At 37.5% G+C, this 17570-nt stretch overlaps 1 protein-coding gene across 1 annotated transcript in view; it reads left to right on the top strand.

Annotated features, from left to right (window-relative positions):
• Positions 1 to 17570, top strand: part of BCKDHB (branched chain keto acid dehydrogenase E1 subunit beta) — a 136594-nt gene that overhangs the window by 31239 nt on the left and 87785 nt on the right. The window contains exons 6-8 of the mRNA XM_069851314.1: positions 1284 to 1392; positions 11965 to 12062; positions 15132 to 15242. Of these exons, the coding sequence (XP_069707415.1) occupies positions 1284 to 1392; positions 11965 to 12062; positions 15132 to 15242 (318 nt within the window). The remainder of the gene's footprint in view (positions 1 to 1283; positions 1393 to 11964; positions 12063 to 15131; positions 15243 to 17570) is intronic.

The following is a 17570-nucleotide window of genomic DNA, read 5'->3' as shown; positions in this document are numbered from 1 at the left end:
AGTCAGGTCCTCAATGTGAACTGGGTCTTTTTGGTAGCATCCTCTGTAGTGGTTCGCAGCTCTTGGATAGTTTGTATTACTGTGGTCTGACCTAACTTCATAAATGAATAAGGAGAATAAAATCTGTCCTAAAAATGAACTAAGCTAAGGAGCTGCATTAGTAACATCTGTCAACTGGGTAATTTCCCATGTGTCTGTTAACAAATGCGTAGTGAAACATTAATAGACTGCTTCTTATTTAGCAAAATCATTTATTAAGTTAATTTCATGTGATAGCAGATTTAGGTTGTCTTTTGATTCTTTTCTATTCTTTTCTATTACTTTTATATAATTAAATGTTTTTACTCTGGAAAAATATCTTGAAGTCTTGGAAGTTCCTGGAGGCAATAAGTTAACATGTTGGATTACATGGATTTATTTTTTTAAAGAAGTGCTACAACTATTGTTTTCAGTCAGAGGGTGCCATTTCTGACCTCACAGCTATAAAAATGTTTGCTACTAGACTTCACGCTGCATGTGCCCGCTCTTTGAGATCTTGTGGATGTAAATTAGCTGGTCCTTCTGATTTGAGGGAATTGAGCTCTTGGGTTCCATTTTCATTTAAACTGAACTCTTCTGTTGTCAAATCAATTATACATTTTCTTTCCAAGTATTCAGATTACATCTGGAGGCCTTGCTTAGTGTTCTCTTTGCTTGATAGTAATTCTGGGTATTTTTTGGTGTCTGTCCATTCCAATATGAACAAATTTCAGGCTTCCACCATAAGTAAAGGAAGTCAACTTTATATAGTTATTTCCTTTTTTAGTTTTCAAAACTTACTGGACTAAGTCTGAATACCTTCCAGTCCTGCTTTGATGAATCTTTACCGAAGCAACTGAGGATCACTCAGCTGAATGTTTTTGTCATACATCTATGTTGATTTTACTAAACTAACATTTAAAATTTATTAATTTTCAACTTGACTGAGTTTCTTCTATTCCTTCTATCTCAAAATGTTATTGTTCATGCATTACTTCTACCTTATCGGAGTGGATTCCATTATTATTTAAATTATGGTATAGAGGGGAACTATTGAAGCGTCAAGAATGAACAAAATAAAATTCAAAATTTATAGTGTATGTTAGTAACGTAGTACTGATGTTAATTCTCTTTGTAAAAACTGCTCAATTTGTACATAGTTTGGTTTAGAGCAAATAATTGCTTGGGTTTTTTTTTTATATTAATTGAAGAAGTTTGTAGCAGTGTTGCAGTTTAAATAAGCTATTTAAAAAATATTTTTACAGATTGTTATTCCAAGGAGTCCTCTTCAGGCCAAAGGACTGCTGCTGTCATGCATAGAGGACAAAAATCCATGCATATTCTTTGAACCTAAAATACTTTACAGAGCTGCAGGTAAAGATTTATATGCTGTGTTTTCCAATAAAGCAACAATTTTTTTTTCTTTGCACATGTATGTTGATGGTCATAGCTAAAACAATACTGTAGGAAAAGTCTTTACTTGCACTTATTATGTCCTTAGGTATGCTTGGGGGGTTGTGCTTTTAGAGAAACTGTGAAAACTGAATAAGATCTCTAAATTTGGCGGCAAAGATAGATGAACATTTACACTCTGATTCATGCTCAATTAACTTTGGAAGCTTTATACAGTCTTGGATTAAAAATAAAACAAGAAATAGAACTAAGAGGCATTATCCTTTATCAAATTATAATATAAATTTGAAAGAAGTTAAGCTGTTTCCTTTTCAATAACTCTAGGTAATAAAATTAGTTTCCTGATCAGTTTTTTCCCCCAAAAGAACAGAACATAATCATCAACATTTTCCTAAAGTTAGCAGTTCTCTGAGGTGCTTAATTTCTAAAATTCTGAAAAATCTGCCTCCTTAGATTTTAATCTTATGTAGAAGAAGTGTGATTGCCATTACTTTTTTCATTTGTTTTACTCATAGTACATTTTTTAGTTCAAAGAAGTTTTAACAGCTATCATTATGCATAATCCATAAGAACAGAATAATTTGAAGATGATAGTGCTTGTGTTGATTGTAAAAATTAGCTCGTTACTTCTTTGGACTAGAGAAACTGGTCTGAGAACAGCTAGTGGATGAAAACAGATTTTGTCTGTGGAGATAGGTAGGGAGATTGGGTGAGCAACTGATAAGATAAAACTCAGCACTTATGACATAGAAATGCTGAAGGTTTATCTTTGTATACCAACTATGCTTGAATCTGGCAGTCCAGTTTATAAGGTGACTCTGTATGTGGACTGAAATTGAATGAAAGACAAAATGTTTGTATTTTAATTTGGAAATTTTAACAGCACTTTTCCAATAGTGCACCCATTTTTGTAAGTAAATTTTTCTTCTTCCTGGAGAAGATAACCAAAGAATAACAAGGGTAAGATTTAGAAAGTGGACAGCAAATATTTTCAAAATAGCAGAATAACTGAGAAACAGGCAAGATATTTACTGAGGAATCTGCTTATTTGTCTTTGTTTTCAAAAAAGACCCAGTATTCCCATTAGCGATGTATTTTTAAAAATGCAGCTATTTTTAGTGTGGTGTGGTGTTATGTACCCAAAGGACGGGTTGTCATCCAGAAGGACCCGGACAAGTTGAAGAAGTGGACCTTTGTGAACTTTATGAGGTTCAGCAAGGCCAAGTGCAAGGTCCTACACCTGGGTCAGTTTGTGGTTTCAGTACACGATGCGGGACGCTGTGATTGAGAGCAGCCCTGCAGAGAAGACCTTGGGGGTGCTGATTGATGAGAAGCTTGACATGAGGTGGCAATGTGCACTTGCAGCCCTGAAGTCCAACTGTATCCTGGGCTGTATCAAAAGAAGCGTGGCCAGCAGGGTGAGGGAGGGGATTCTGCCCCTCAACTTCAGTCTTGTCAGACCCCACCTGGAGTACTGTGTCCAGTTCTGGAATCCCCAGCATAATAAGGATATGGAACTGTTGGAATGGGTCTAGAGGAGTGCTACAAAGGTGATCAGTGGGCTGGTGCACCTCTGCTATGAGGACAGGATGAGAGAGTTGGGGTTGTGCAGCCTGGAGGAAAGAAGGCTCTGGGGAGAACTTATAGCGACCTTCCAGTACCTGAAGGGTAGGTGGGGTACAGGAAAACTGGGTTTTTAGAAGGGCATGTAGTATTGGATGAGAGGGACGGCTACATCGGAGGGGGGAAGATTTAGATTAGACATTAGGAAGAAATTCTTCCCAATGAGGGTGGTGAGGCACTGGCACAGGTTGCCCAGGGAAGCTGTGGCTGCCCCATCCCTGGAGGTGTTCAGGGCCAGGTTGGATGGGCCTTGGGTAACCTGGTCTGGTGGGAGGTGTCCCTGCTTGCGGCATGGTGGGGTTGGAACTGGATAGGCTTTAAGGTCCCTCCCAACCCAAACCATTCTATGATTCTATGATATTGCATTCCTTAAGTTCAGTGTGTTTTGAGAGCTTACTGATGTTTAGTAATAAAAACTCTAACCTTTCATTTAGATTAAGTAGTTTAGAAAACGAACTTGAGTCTTAGAGTCCTGTTAAAGAAAGAAAAAAAATGGAAATTTGAAATTCCTGTGTTAACCCTTTCTTTCTTTTTTCTTTTTTTTTTCCTTTTTAATATTTACAAGTTTTACAAGTCCCAAATACAGACTGTAGTATTAAGAAAATACTTGCTTTCATAGTGGAATGAATGGTTGCACATCAATATCAGACAGCTTTTGAGAATGTAGAGAGGTTTTTGTGTTTATGGAACTGGTAAAGCAATTGCTGCATCATTTGGTGAACATAAATCAGCCTTGTGATTGAAAAAAGTAAAGACATGCTGAAATAGTGGTTAATGTGGTTTATGTGCTGGGCAGTAACCAACCACGGTGTTCCTGCAAGATGATGTTGGTAGTTTCTGAAAAACTGTGATTTCCAATGTGATATTCCAGTTGCCCTGTTTTCAGAGACATTGCCTACATTTTTGTCTTAAAATTTCTAGAAGCATCAGTTTAGTGATCTAGGCTCGAATTTGCAGTACGTTTCTATCAACATGTGACAAGGATGATTGTGACAGATAACTTCTTTTGTTTGGAGACAATTTTCAGTGGATTTTTTATTATTTCTACAATATAAAGCAGGAATATTTTATTATGTGGAAAGATGTTGATGTTCTATGTTTTATTTTCATTGAAAAACATTCCCTCTGGCATCATTAGTTCATCTTGTTAACTGTTTAGCTGTCCTTTGTCAGTTAGGTCAGCTTGAATTGGAAGCTTCTCCCAGAAAACTCATCTCTCTTGGAGTTCCTTCTAACGCTTCTGGCTGCTTTCAGGGTTTCTTATAATTCGACCATAGAAACAAAGTGGTCTGGTGAATTCAGAAATGTTCTGGAGTCATAGTGATTGTTTCTTTGGTTCAGAGGCAGCAGCAAAACACAAGCCTGATCAACAAGGACAGGATAAATGGTAGGAATAGGCATTTTAAAAATGCAGCTATCTTGGGTTTTGAGTAGAGCAAATTTTTGTAACATTCCGTATGAGTGTATAGATTCTAACAGAAGAAAGAAGGTAGTACAGATTCAGAAATTTGCTTACACAGTAAGCTTGAGCTATGTGTGGATGTCTTGTCTCTTTCCATTAGTGTTTTAAAATACTACAAGGTCTTTGTGTGACTGGGAAGATGCAGACGTCCTTTGCTGCTTTATGCTTTGCGTATCTTTTTTTTTTTTCCTTTTCTGGAGGATAGCCTGGGGGGAATTATTAATTTCTACCAGAAACTTCCACTTTGATATTGATCCAGTTTTAGGAGAAAAACAGGGTATTAGAAGTATAATATGAGATAAAACCCCACTCAGGATTAATTGTTCCAGACAAAAAATAATTCTATGTTTCCATTATGATGGCTAAGGTGTTGAATAATGAAATTATATTGCCTGACCATCTTTTTTTTTTTGTTCTAGCTTCACATGAATAGACATGTTTGTTGCAGAGAACTTCATGATTGATGTTGCAGTGAGTGTGTAGGGATTTCACTGACAAATTAAGATGTCAAAGATGATAATGGAAAGTAGCATTTTCTATCTGTAAAATTAATGTAGGCATTTGAGCTTCATCATTCTCCTCTAATGGAATTTTCTTTCTCCCTGTGAGGCCTCTAAATATCTATCCATGATATTGTGTTCAGAGTTGTTAAAATCTTTTACATTTCTGCTGAAAGTGGGCTGTAGATGGGATAGTCTTTAAAGCACAGAATATCTGTCTTTGTTCACATGGGTTGAAGCTACCAATGTTTTGTTTAAAACAAATAAAAAAGCAAAACCCCAAGCCAACCAAAAAAGAATAAAAAACCCACACCCACTACACCTCAATCAAACAAAAATTTATCCTCTACTTTTGCCTCTAAGTGTTGCTATTATTGTTGAAATTAGCTGTTGGAGGCTAGTGTTGGGAGATAATATATATGTAGCTTAGGATGTATAGCCTGAAGTTGCTTTTTGAGATTATTAAGCAGGATGCTGGGTCATTGCTGTTTTATGAAAGCCCTCGTACGGAACAAGCCATGTGATTTTGCATCTGATGTGTACCTCAAGAAGCTATTTAAGCCCACCTATTACTTTCAAGTATTTTTTTATCGTGGATTTTTTTTTTGTCTTCTTAATTACAGGGCAGTCTTTTTAAGATTCAAGTATAGATTTTTTTTCATAACAGTAATGGGCATTGTATGAAAAAAGGAAGAATCTTTGTAAGAGTTTAGAAACATAAGTCTGGTCTCCAAGGTAAATCAGAGCTCTAGCACAAAATACGTCAGTGAGACCATCACATGGATATTCTGATTGCTTGCATTTTTTTTTGAATAAGTAATTTATCTGGATATCTTCCCAAATGAACACAGATTTGTTTATTCAAATATGTTGCATGCTTATTCCGACATGAGGTAAAACTAACTGCATTATTAAATGAACGTTAATTTCTGTGTGAATATTGCTATCCAGACATGCATTTGCCCACACAAGATACAAGAACAAAATTGGGCCTTAAAAATCTTCACCTCTGTCGTCCCTGGGAGAAAGGTAGATATCGACGTAACATTGCTTTAAGTTCACCACATTCATGCAGTGATGAGCCAGGAGAAAAGGCAGCTTCCACGGTGAAGAACAGCTTTGCAAGAACACCTTGGAAACATTTTCCAGTTAATTCAAAAAGTAACTCTCACTTTAGATATCCAAGAACCCTAGTAACACTGAGAGGATAGAATGGGCTTAAGGCTAAGATCTTAAACTTTCCTTGGGTGTTTGTTATAGTAAGCTTTAAAAGTTAGAGAAGAGAATTATGTATTGTGTTTGAATGAATTACAGTTGATAAATTTCATATTCTGCATTAGCTCTGGTGTGTAATCAATTTGAAATTGAAAATACATGTTTATGAATGTTTGGCATGTTATCTGTGTACATATGGATATATATGTATGTAAGATATACATCATAAAGCAGTAACTATATCCAAAAAGAAAAAGAAGTATACTTAGCATGTGTAGTTGTAGCTAGTAATTTCAAGTTTCTTCTTTCCATGCTCTGAAGCACTACAGTGCTGCATCTGTGGCTAAGCCCACAGGCAGGGCTGCCTGTTTCTCTGGCATGTTGTTTCTTTTAGTAGTGGTTTGTTTAGCAGAGGACTTGCTGTTCCTCAGTGTGCCTGTGCTCTTTGATGTGCTCACTCTAGCTCTTTGTTTACTTCCTTGGACAGTTACAGCAGTGCCGTGGCCAGTTTGGTTGTACATATGTTGAGTAGGGAATGATGATGTTTTTCTCCCCGGCCAGCTCTTTTCCGTTCAAAACTCTGGAGCAGAGAATCTTAGCTGGCCTTTCGGCCCGGCATGGTTCCCACAGGAAACAGAACAGCCTCTTATTTGCCTCACTCCAGTCCCTCCTGGTAGCTGGTGTTGGGGACACGTGCTGTTCGCACCCCAGCGGCTGGTGGCCAAGACCACTTGCTCCTGTAGGTCACACCACAGGCCCAGGATGTCCACACCATGGTTTGACTCCTGTTGCTGGCCCAGTGTTTTGTCTTCTCATGCGGGTCTCACCAGCAGCTGGCACTTAGTCTTTGCAGCACACAGCCCTGCACACAACAGGATTTCCAAAAGAGCTGGAGCTGACCACCATGACTTGGACAAATATGCTGACTGGCCCAGTTGTGCAACTGGCCCCTTCTGTAATCCTTTTAGTTTGTTCCTTACCTTGTTTCTCCCCAAACCCGTTCTCCTTCACATGTCCTCATAATCCGGTGTAGTTCTATGCATCCCCTGTCCAACAATATGGGCCCTGATGTTTGCATGCTTATCAGTTGCCAAGTCCTGTTTTGCACACAGTTTCTTGATGGCCCTTCACTCAATGCGCCTGACCAGGTTTGTTTCTTGTCTTTGTCTCTGTTATGTTTGTCTTAATGTTTGTGTTTCTGTGTATATTGTTTATAGCTTCTTTTTCTTTATCATCCTATTTGACAAGGTCCTCCACCAGATAATCTTAGTGAAAGAAACATTCCCTTATTCCCCATATCAATAAGTGGGACTGAGCAGGTTTGGTTCTTTTTGTTGCCTCCCTCATAGTTTGTTGGTTAGATTTGTGTCCCTGTGTGTTCTTCCCTATTGGCTCCCCCTCTTCCCCTTATCCCCTTTTACATTGAAAATATCCTTGTCTGGACATCCTTGTCACATTAAATAGATACAGCTCTGATAGGTGGCTGAAGTGCCCTCTGGTCAAGTCATGAGGTCCAAGATAGACCTTGCTTTCTAAGCTTCTCCTCATGGGGGGAGCTTAGGTGCAGCTGGATCCATCTCTGTGCACTAAAGAATTATGTGATAAGAAGTATATGTGTCAGAATTAGTGTAAACAGTAGGTAATATATTTTAAGCGATGATAAAAACAAGTTCTGAATTGCCATTAATAAGTTCACTCGCTACTTTAGCCCAAGATGATTACAACTGGTTAACAATGAATATATAGATATATATAAAAATCATATATATAAAATGAATAACTATATATGTATACAATTACATATAATGAATAAATATATATAATGAATAAATATATATATAGTGAATACATATATATATAGATTAAAGAAGTAACAATCGAAACTAGAATTAGTAATTATGTTCCCAGGTAACATCTGACAAAGTCAGAGGTGCATGAATCTTACAAAAAAGGTGGAGGGGAAGATAGGTGTAGGACTGTCAACTCATCCATCAGGTGAAGTGTTTGATTCCTCCCCAACAAAAGAGTTTTCAGGTGCCAATTTTATACTTTTTGAAAAACTATTGGTGCCTCTTGAGGAGGTGGGACTAAATGAATTATTATGTGTTGACTGGCTCTTTGCCAAGGCTGATTCTGTCATCAAAAACAGAGTCTTAGCAGTTCATGACGCTTTCAGTGCAGGGAGCTTGGTACGTGCTTTTAGGTTTTTTTCTTTCTTAACGGAAGCAATATCATGCTGTGAGGCCTTCACCTCATCCCAGATGTCACTCGGCTGAGAGACCACCACCAGATCCACCTGTTTTACCAGATTGAGTTGTTTGTTGAACCACCACTCCCTTTCGTAAACCACTCCCTCTTCCAAACTTATGGTGAATTCTGTATGTACCATCCACAAGGCTTAGCAAGTCTGTTGTACCACAGCCCTTCAAGAAACAGATGGTCTCTCCTTCCGTGTAACCTTACAGTGGTCACCAGAAGTTGTGTGTTAATTTGCCTTGTATAAAGTTAGAAAGGAGCAAAGAAATATAAACCTTTCTGCGTAAAAGATCAGAGTTACATATACAAGCATGCATATCTTTTGCTGGTTAACTTATGAGATTATAATGTTATTGAAAATGCTGTGGTGATGTACCCTAAATGTCAGAGGTCCTAAGAAAATATCTGGATTAAAAAGAAAAAGGACGCTTTGATTTATAAAAAGTAGTTAACAACCTGTGGAGCATCAAGAGCACATAATGATTATGAATCAAAGGAGGAGATGAGTCACCTTGACATTATCAGGTTTAGACATCTTGTGGAGAACCTACTCTGATGTTTTTTGACCTTTTCAGTTCCATTTAATTGTACTATATATGACATTGGTGGTGTAGAAATAAATACGACTTGCATCAGTGGTTGTTATAGAGACAAGACAGGTAAGATGAGAAAACGTGTTTTCTTTCTGCTGTTCAGATTGCTCTTTTATAAAAAGCAACAGATGGTGCAGGTTCTTGAAATTATTTTGTGATGGCCCTTTTTCTCCGATGATTACAACTTTGTTATTTGCTTTATTTTGAATATTATTTGAAATAGTTAATTTGAAATGTTTTATTTGTATCCTCTGTAATAGATGAATGGGCTGCTTTGTATAAACAGTGTTGTCCTGTTTTGGCTGATTGCTGTGGTAGAATATGCAGTGAATAATATCATGTGATGCTTTCCATCACTTTTAGCAAAGGGAGGAGTTTTTGGAAGGGCATTTGAATAAAATCCTGCCAAATCTGGACTTGTCTATAAATTTTTGACAAGCTGAATTGTGCATATAAAAGTGTGGGGAATTCGAGATGAACTCAACCAATGGACATGTTGTTACAGAATGTTTTATGTATAATATGCAATTAGTTAATTTATAGAATTGTATATTTAATTTCCCTAAGTGGATAAAACCGTTAGACAGAGAAGGAGTTCTTTTTGTAACATGTGCATCTTCCACTTCTTCGTCTGGTGCATCCCACTGGCCCTTCAAAACCTTCTCATTCAAGTCAGTTGCCCAGGTTTTCACTTGAGATGTCCTGTGGCATCTTTATGAGGTTCTTGTTCTCCAGGTTTCATGTAGATGATAATCCCGTGAAAAAGACAGTCATGCGGTGCCAATTAGTATAGTTGTGGATTTCATTATCTTTCAGGATCTCTACTTTCTTTTGCCTGAGGATTTTACAATGTGCAGAATCCACAGAAGCCTGGTCTGCTTTACTGTCAACCAGTAATGTGCAGTGAGCAAGAGCTGGATGTGCCTTTCTCCTTTTTCCCTCCCTGCCCTATAATCCTTTACCCAATTTTAGTCAAAGAAATTATTACAAGAAGACACTAGACACTGATATTGTAGTACATTAAAAGCAATAGTTTGCAAAGAAATATGATTTTGTACTATGTTTAAAAGCACCTTGTGTTTAAAATGCTTCCCCCCCAACTTTTTCCTTGATTAAATGGACGTCTGTTCTTGAGTTGCGCTGAAAATAAGAATTTGTGTTACAGAATCACAGAATGGTGAGGATCATCTAGTCCAACTCCCTGATAGAGCAGATTGACCCAGAGCAGGTTTCACAGAAACATTTCCGGGTGGGTTTTGAGTATCTCCAGAGAAGGAGACTCTATAACCTCCCTGGGCAGCCCATTCCAGTGCTCCATCAACCTCACAGTAAAGAAGTTTTAATTCAGGTCCTGTTTTTAGGAAGAACGATTTAGTTAAGTGAGGTGTCTCTAGCATAAGTATAGGCAAAATATTTTTTACTGTGAGTGTGGTCAAAGACGTGAACAGGTTGCCTAGAGAGATTGTGGAGACTCTGACCATGGAAACACTCAAAACCTGACTGGATGTGCCCATTGGATGACTGGCTCTAGGTGACCTTAGTCTAAGCAGGGGGCTTGAACTAGGCAATCTCCAGAGGTCTCTTCCTACCTTAGCCATTCTACGATTTTGTGAAATTTGTAGTATTTATATATCATTATTAGCAAAGACAAAAGAAAACCAAAATAATCTCCTGTAATTTTTTTTTTTTAAAAAAATCACTACTTCATTTATTAAAAGTTTATATTTATGACTTGTAAGCCAGGTATAAACCTAGGTAATTTCACTTGTATTGGATCTGCTGTACTAATGAAGGAAAAATACAAAACACTTTATTTCTCCTGCTGGTATCACTCAGTAGGATTCTTTGTCATAACTTCAAGAAGTAATTTTGTTCAGCAGGAACTCTAGCTATTTAATTAACTATGAAATATTTAAAAAAAAAAAACTAAAGTGCCTTCTTCGTAAATTGGTTTTGTGTATTTAGAAAGTGTTGCATAAGGGGTTTTTTTCTGATATTTATCACTACAATTTATTTTAAGAAGTATTTACATACTGTTGCATAAAGAAGTTCACCTTTAAGTCAAAACAGTATTTCTTTTAAAATATGATATATGGATGTCATTTATCACAGTTTCAATCATTACACCAGTCAATGTGTAGTACATTGGAGCTTTAATTCAAAAATAGCACAAGTGACCAAATGTGTTTTCATCTGAAAACTAGTAGTCTTAAGTTGGGTGGAAATACCTTAAATTTCCTGAAAATTAAGCTTCTTGTCTTATCGGTCTACTCCTCTAATTTTGGTGAAGAGAACTTTTTTTTCAAAACAAAAATATTTAGACTGATTTTTAACTGCTACAATCAAAGTTCTTGCTAACTTTTTCTGTGTAGGTTCTGAAAACTGTTTCCTCCTATTTAGAACTAAAACTGTGGAGCATCATGCTTGGCAGATGTTAGGAGGGTGCTAGCACAGCTTTTCTTTCTCTTCTGAGTATTCAAGTATAGTTTTAAGTCTCTCTTGATGCTTAGGAGAATTAACTTGCAGTGGTTATTTGAGATTTTTTTTTTATGAACTGTAACAGTGCCTGTCTCCAAATCTGATGAGTTTGAGTTGGGGTACATCAGGTTTTACTAATATTATTGTAGTCTATATGTGTATGTGTATATTATTGCTGTGGTATATAATCTAAAGACTATACTAAGTGTGCTTTTAACAATATAATTAAAAATATTTTTAATTACAGGTAAACCTTTGAAATGGGGACTAATACCCAGTGTGATTTTTTTGTCTATTTTTGTTTAGATACCATAAACATTGAAGAAAATTTTTAGTGTGTATTTTTATGGGATAATACTGAATAATAAAGGAATCTATTTTTTTTCCTTTGCTTTTATTTATTCAGTGGAACAAGTTCCTGTGGAACCCTACAACATTCCACTCTCTCAAGCTGAGGTGCTGCAGACGGGCAGTGATGTGACGCTGGTGGCTTGGGGCACTCAGGTCAGTAAGGCTCTAGCAAGCTTTTTGTCATCCAGTGAAGCCTAAGCCAAGGGGTAGGTGAAGTGTGAATAGTGTTCAGGCTCAGGTGCCAGACAATAAATTGTGTGCATTTTCCATCACTGCGTGTTTGAATTAATGATTGCCAGTGTTTATATTTATATGAAAACTCCTTTTCATTGTGTAATATTTTAATTGTTTTTGGTTGAAGCTGACTCTGGAGACATGGAAGAGGTGCCTGTGCAGGAGGTTAGTTACTTATTTCTGATTGTAAAGCAGTGTATTTAAGTATGGGGCAGTGAGATGTGACCCTGAGGAAGGCAGTGGGAGACTTCAAAGCAATATGCTGAATGAAACCTGTAGATTTCTACTGTATGATTTAAAAAAGTAGTCTGGTATTCCCTTTATACAGATTGAAAATCCACTGAAAATTTAATACAAATAGAATCAAAACTACATTGATCTCGCCAACAGCTATATTTCAGAGCTATTCAAGAATATGATTGCCCCCCACTCCCTGCAAATGTTGAAAACTCTGGTACAAAAATGCATGTTCATTTTCTAGAAATATAGAGAAAAAACTTGTGTCTAGTTTGGAATTACCAGAAAAATCTTCTTATTGTCCTTAGCCTGTAATTAAGAAAATTGCTATTTTCCTGTTCTAATTATATCTGAGAAGGTTTTAGAGGAGAGTGTGTTATAACTTTCATCACAAGAGCATTGAATTGATCTCTGGGGTTGTGCCTCTCGATGGTGGTTTTTGTTTTTCCCCACCCCTCTTTTTGTTTGAAATATCTAATCTTCAGTGCTTTTCTGTGACAGTTTTTTGTCCCTGTACTACCTGAATGGTTATGCCTACTAGTCTCTGATACTTTCACTAGTACTAAAGTATGGACTCCCTCAATATCTTTACTAGTGCTCGTTTCTCCAGCAGAAAACAGTTTCTGCACTTCTCCCTGTTCTCTTCTGACAGTACAAGTTTTTGCTCCATTTAGATGAAATCTTATCATCACGTTCCCAAAAATTGAATTGATAAAGTAGTGGCTTGAAAGCTGGCTTTGGAGATTTAATAGTAACCTGAGTGTACCCAGTAGACAGTAGTGCAGAGAGGGCTCGGTGTGACATCCTTCAAAAACCTGTGTGCTTTGAAGCTTGGAAAATATAGGCCAAGTGTTAAGACAGGCAATTCTTTTGATGTGAATAGTAATAGGACAGATGTGCAGCTCCCATCCAAATTTAGGAGCTGACCAAGCCACAGATGTGGCTGTATAATACAGCACAGGGACACATGCTTTGCACATATGCAGGAAATCCAGCGTGTTCTAGATGTGTCAGGCTTCTGCAGATCAAATATGTTCAGTGAGTTTGTGCTGAGGATATTTGCAGGCTGTGTACATAAACTTGGGACTTGATTGCTAAATGTGCATCCAATCCGGAGCTTGTTGTAAATAGGCAGAGTAATTGCATGTACTCACTGGTTGCTTCTCGTGTGACTTCTGGCATTAGGTAGTTGCTTGGCAGCTGTTGCTCCGGTGGAGTTGCCAATGAGGGGCAGTAAAAGGCTTGTAGTTCCTCTCCAGTTGTGTTCAGTGTTTTATGGTCATTAACTAATGCTTATCCCTGTGAAATAGGTAAACATTCTCACTTATACATCAGAGAAATGGGAAACCCAGTCATCCTATGTATTGTGCAGAAAATTCTCAAAACCCTCTTGTTACAGCCACAGATGTAATAGAAGTTTAAACAAAAACACTGCAAGCTATATTTTCTCTTTTTGATTACAATACTTGTACTGATTTACCTTTAAAAATAGTCCTTTGATGTTTAGCTATTCATCCTTGCATTATATAGACGCATGTTTAAATACTTTGTCATCTTGTTTCAGCATAGATTTTTCGCTCTCTGTAGTAGAACTGTGATCTGACTCTCAGCCAGCTGACACTGCTTGACCAAGTCCATACAGTTAAATTCTGTTGCATTCCAGACCAAGATAACCTCATACAAATGGCTTATTGGGGATGGTCCTTGGCCTCCAGTTCCTTAAGTGCACCTGGAAGTTGCTCAGTGGAGGTCATCTGCCTCAGACCAAACTTATATTAGTGAAATGTTCTAACAGTAAGGAAAACATCAAGTTTTATTGACAACATATTGAGAAATTCTTTTTTGCCCTTGTATCTCATGAGGAAATTATTTTTGCTGAGTTATTTGTTGAGAATAATCTGAGTTGTTGTCATAAGTTATTTTCCCTGTTGGAGCATTTGCTTGCTGATGTTTGTTTTAGGGAAGCCAATGTTTTAGGGAAGCCAATGCTTACAGCATGTTTTGCTTAAAATGTTGTATAACATAATGTCATGATACAGTTTTGAATATATGTAGTATTGCTGTCTTTTCTGTTCATATCATAACATTATTGCTCTCTACAACTACCTGAAAGGAGGTTGTAGAGAGGAGGGTGCTGGCCTCTTCTCCCAAGTGACAGGGGACAGGACAAGAGGGAATGGCCTCAAGCTCTGCCAGGGGAGGTTTAGGCTGGACATTAGGAAAAAATTTTTCACAGAAAGGGTCATTGGGCACTGGCAGAGGCTGCCCAGGGAGGTGGTTGATTCACCTTCCCTGGAGGTGTTTAAGGCACGGGTGGATGGGGCGCTAAGGGGAATGGTTTAGTGTTTGATAGGAATGGTTGGACTCGATGATCCTGTGGGTCTCTTCCAACCTGGTTATTCTATGATTCTGTGATACCTTATGAAAAGGATAATAATAGATGTGATTTTTTTTTACATCTACTTTTATGAATTTACATATGCTGCTAAATACATTCCTTGGCTGGCAAATGATGAATTAATGTGTATTCTACTACTAATGTGTAATGTGTTTCTAATGTGTATTATACTACGACTACTGAATGGTTACATGGTCGTATTAGCACCAAAATGATTGGGGATCATGATGGTTTAGAGGTAACTTTACACACAGGTAGTGTGTTAAATCACTGCTTGTATTCAGTGTGTGTAATTCAGAACATCTTAAACATAAATTACATGTTTAATTAGTAATAATACATTGCCTTCTCAGGTACATGTGATCAAAGAGGTGGCAGCCATGGCTCAAGAAAAACTTGGTGTGTCCTGTGAAGTTATTGACCTGAGGACCATCTTACCCTGGGACACAGAGACTGTTTGCAAGGTAAGAAAAAGATGCATGCTAATTTAAAAACGCAACAAACAAAAAACTCCAATTTAAATGCAAAAATGATGACTTTGTTCTTTAAGTTTTTTAAAAGGCCTACAGTTTTGCTCTATATTATCATGTTGTTCTGAATATTTTGTTCTTACATGAGGAGTAAATGTGCATTACACGGACCAGACATTTGTTGTAGCATTGAAAGAGAAGTACGTTTCAGCGTTCAAAGTTACTTCAGAATACATGTTCTCTGTGTTGAAGCACAGGGCAGGATTTAATCCAACTTGTGCTTAAAAACTGCTTTTCCGTGATTTCTGGCTCCATCATCTTTGCTGTCTTTGGGTCTGAAAAGATCAGGTAAATTCTTTAGCTCTTTTTTCCTGCTGTTTTACACCAAGACTGAGTTTTAGGTCTGCAATAATGTGCCTTAGTTTTCTTTGTCCACATTTCTAGAAGTAAAAGTTTTGATTTAACGTATCTTGGGCTGGGGAGAAAAGGCAGCATTTACTGTTCTCAGGCGATCTGGTTTGAAATTCATGGGTACTGTGAAATCCTTGTCTGCTGTATGGGAGTCTTTGATTTTGCAAACAATTTCTTTCAAAGCACTAGGCAGCTGAAACTGGAATTTGAATTTCCATGTACTGAGAAGCCATGTAAAGTGTTTATTGTACTTACACATACCTTGGTCAGGTTACTCCTCCCCTCCCCTGCCCACTGCTTTCTCTTCAGCAGCTAAGAGCTGTTGGGAAGAAAGACCTCAGAGAAAATGGATGAGCACGTGTTTCCCAAAAGTCTTTGTAAATGTATGTGAGAATCCTAAGATACAGTACACTTAAAAAGTGCTATTCAGGAAATACAAACAAATCCACCAAACAAACTGGAGTTCATTAACATGAAACCTTGTATCTTGAAAATTTGACTTCCCCTCTCCCAATTATTTAACATTTTTCCTGTTGTCACGAAATATCATATTTTTTGTGTGCATTATTTACAGTGTCTGTAAACTTTTTTCTTCATTTTTTGCTTACTTGTTTGATGAGGTACTTTCATTATAATATTATGAGTACACAAGTAAACTTTGATTCTGAAAAATAAATGTTAATATTGCTGCTTTGGGAGCACTGTTACAGACAGGTCTTTTTTAATTAATCTGAACTGTCTTCCATGAAACTTCCTTGTCAAGCTGTGTTAGGATTGCGAGATGAGCTACTCCCTGACTGCCATCAAATGCCAGTGAATGTGCTTTTGGACGGCAGTGCTCCAAAAGGGTCTGCAGGCTGCATTATTTTTAGCATTAACAGTTAGAGCATAGCCAAAGGTTTACCCTTCACTTCACAGTAACTACTCCTTTGATTTAAGCATGAACAAGCTGTGTGTGTGTTAGCAGAACATTTGCTGCTTCCGACAGAGCTGTGAGCTGCCTTAAGCTGGCAAAGAGTCCTGCAGGGCAGTGGCTAACAACTCGTTGTGTCTTAATTCAGTCTCTATACACTAACTCATCTTGTGCTGCTGTTCAAATATGCTGGAACTTTAAAGATGCCTGTAGGTTAGTTAACTCAGGCCTAGTAATTGTAGTCTACTAAGTTGAGATAACTATAGGGATGAGAAGAGCCATGAGCTTGAGAAAGGTGTGCGATTCCATCAAGGACCCGCCTGCAGTTTCTCATTTAAAGGCACTATGGTATCATATTTACAACTAAGTCAGACTGTACAGATGTTTAAATAGGGCACATCTGGCAACACCTCCTTGTCTGACTTTTGCTCTGTATTTGGATTATCTTAATTGTTTAGCCAGGTGTTTTGTCACTGAGTTGTTGCTCGGTGAAGAGACTTGCTGTTGGTCAGGTAAAGTGTAAACATTAAATGTGACAAAGGGAAAGACAAGCCGTTGGTCTTCTGCTCTGTGGCAAACCTTGTATTTCTCTAAAATAATATTTTTTCTGTTATGTTTGTCTGAGGAACTGCTAATGGGATGGGATGGAGCAGGTTATGGGGGATCCACAGAGCACTGTCCTATTGCCTGGTTGTGGATGTGTAACAACTTGCGTAATTACATGCATAGCTATGTGTTACTTCATTCAAATTTGATCTCAGATGAAATGTTTTCAGTATGTGTTTGCAGTATATTTTGTGTTACTTGGATGTACTTTCTATCTGTATAAATGAAATGTGTTGACTTGTTGTCATCAATCTGGCAGTAATAAATCCTTTACAATCCCTTCTGGACAAGTAAAATTATTCAAATTTTTTAGCTAAATTTTTTTCCTCCTTTAAACATTTGGGCTGTTGGAAACAAAGCATCCCTTTTGAAAGAGCAGTTAAGTCTGCTTC

The sequence above is a fragment of the Phaenicophaeus curvirostris genome, chromosome 2, assembly GCF_032191515.1.
Source record: "Phaenicophaeus curvirostris isolate KB17595 chromosome 2, BPBGC_Pcur_1.0, whole genome shotgun sequence".
In the NCBI taxonomy this organism is placed as follows: Eukaryota; Metazoa; Chordata; class Aves; order Cuculiformes; family Cuculidae; genus Phaenicophaeus; species Phaenicophaeus curvirostris.
This window is presented reverse-complemented; position numbering and strand designations above follow the sequence as displayed.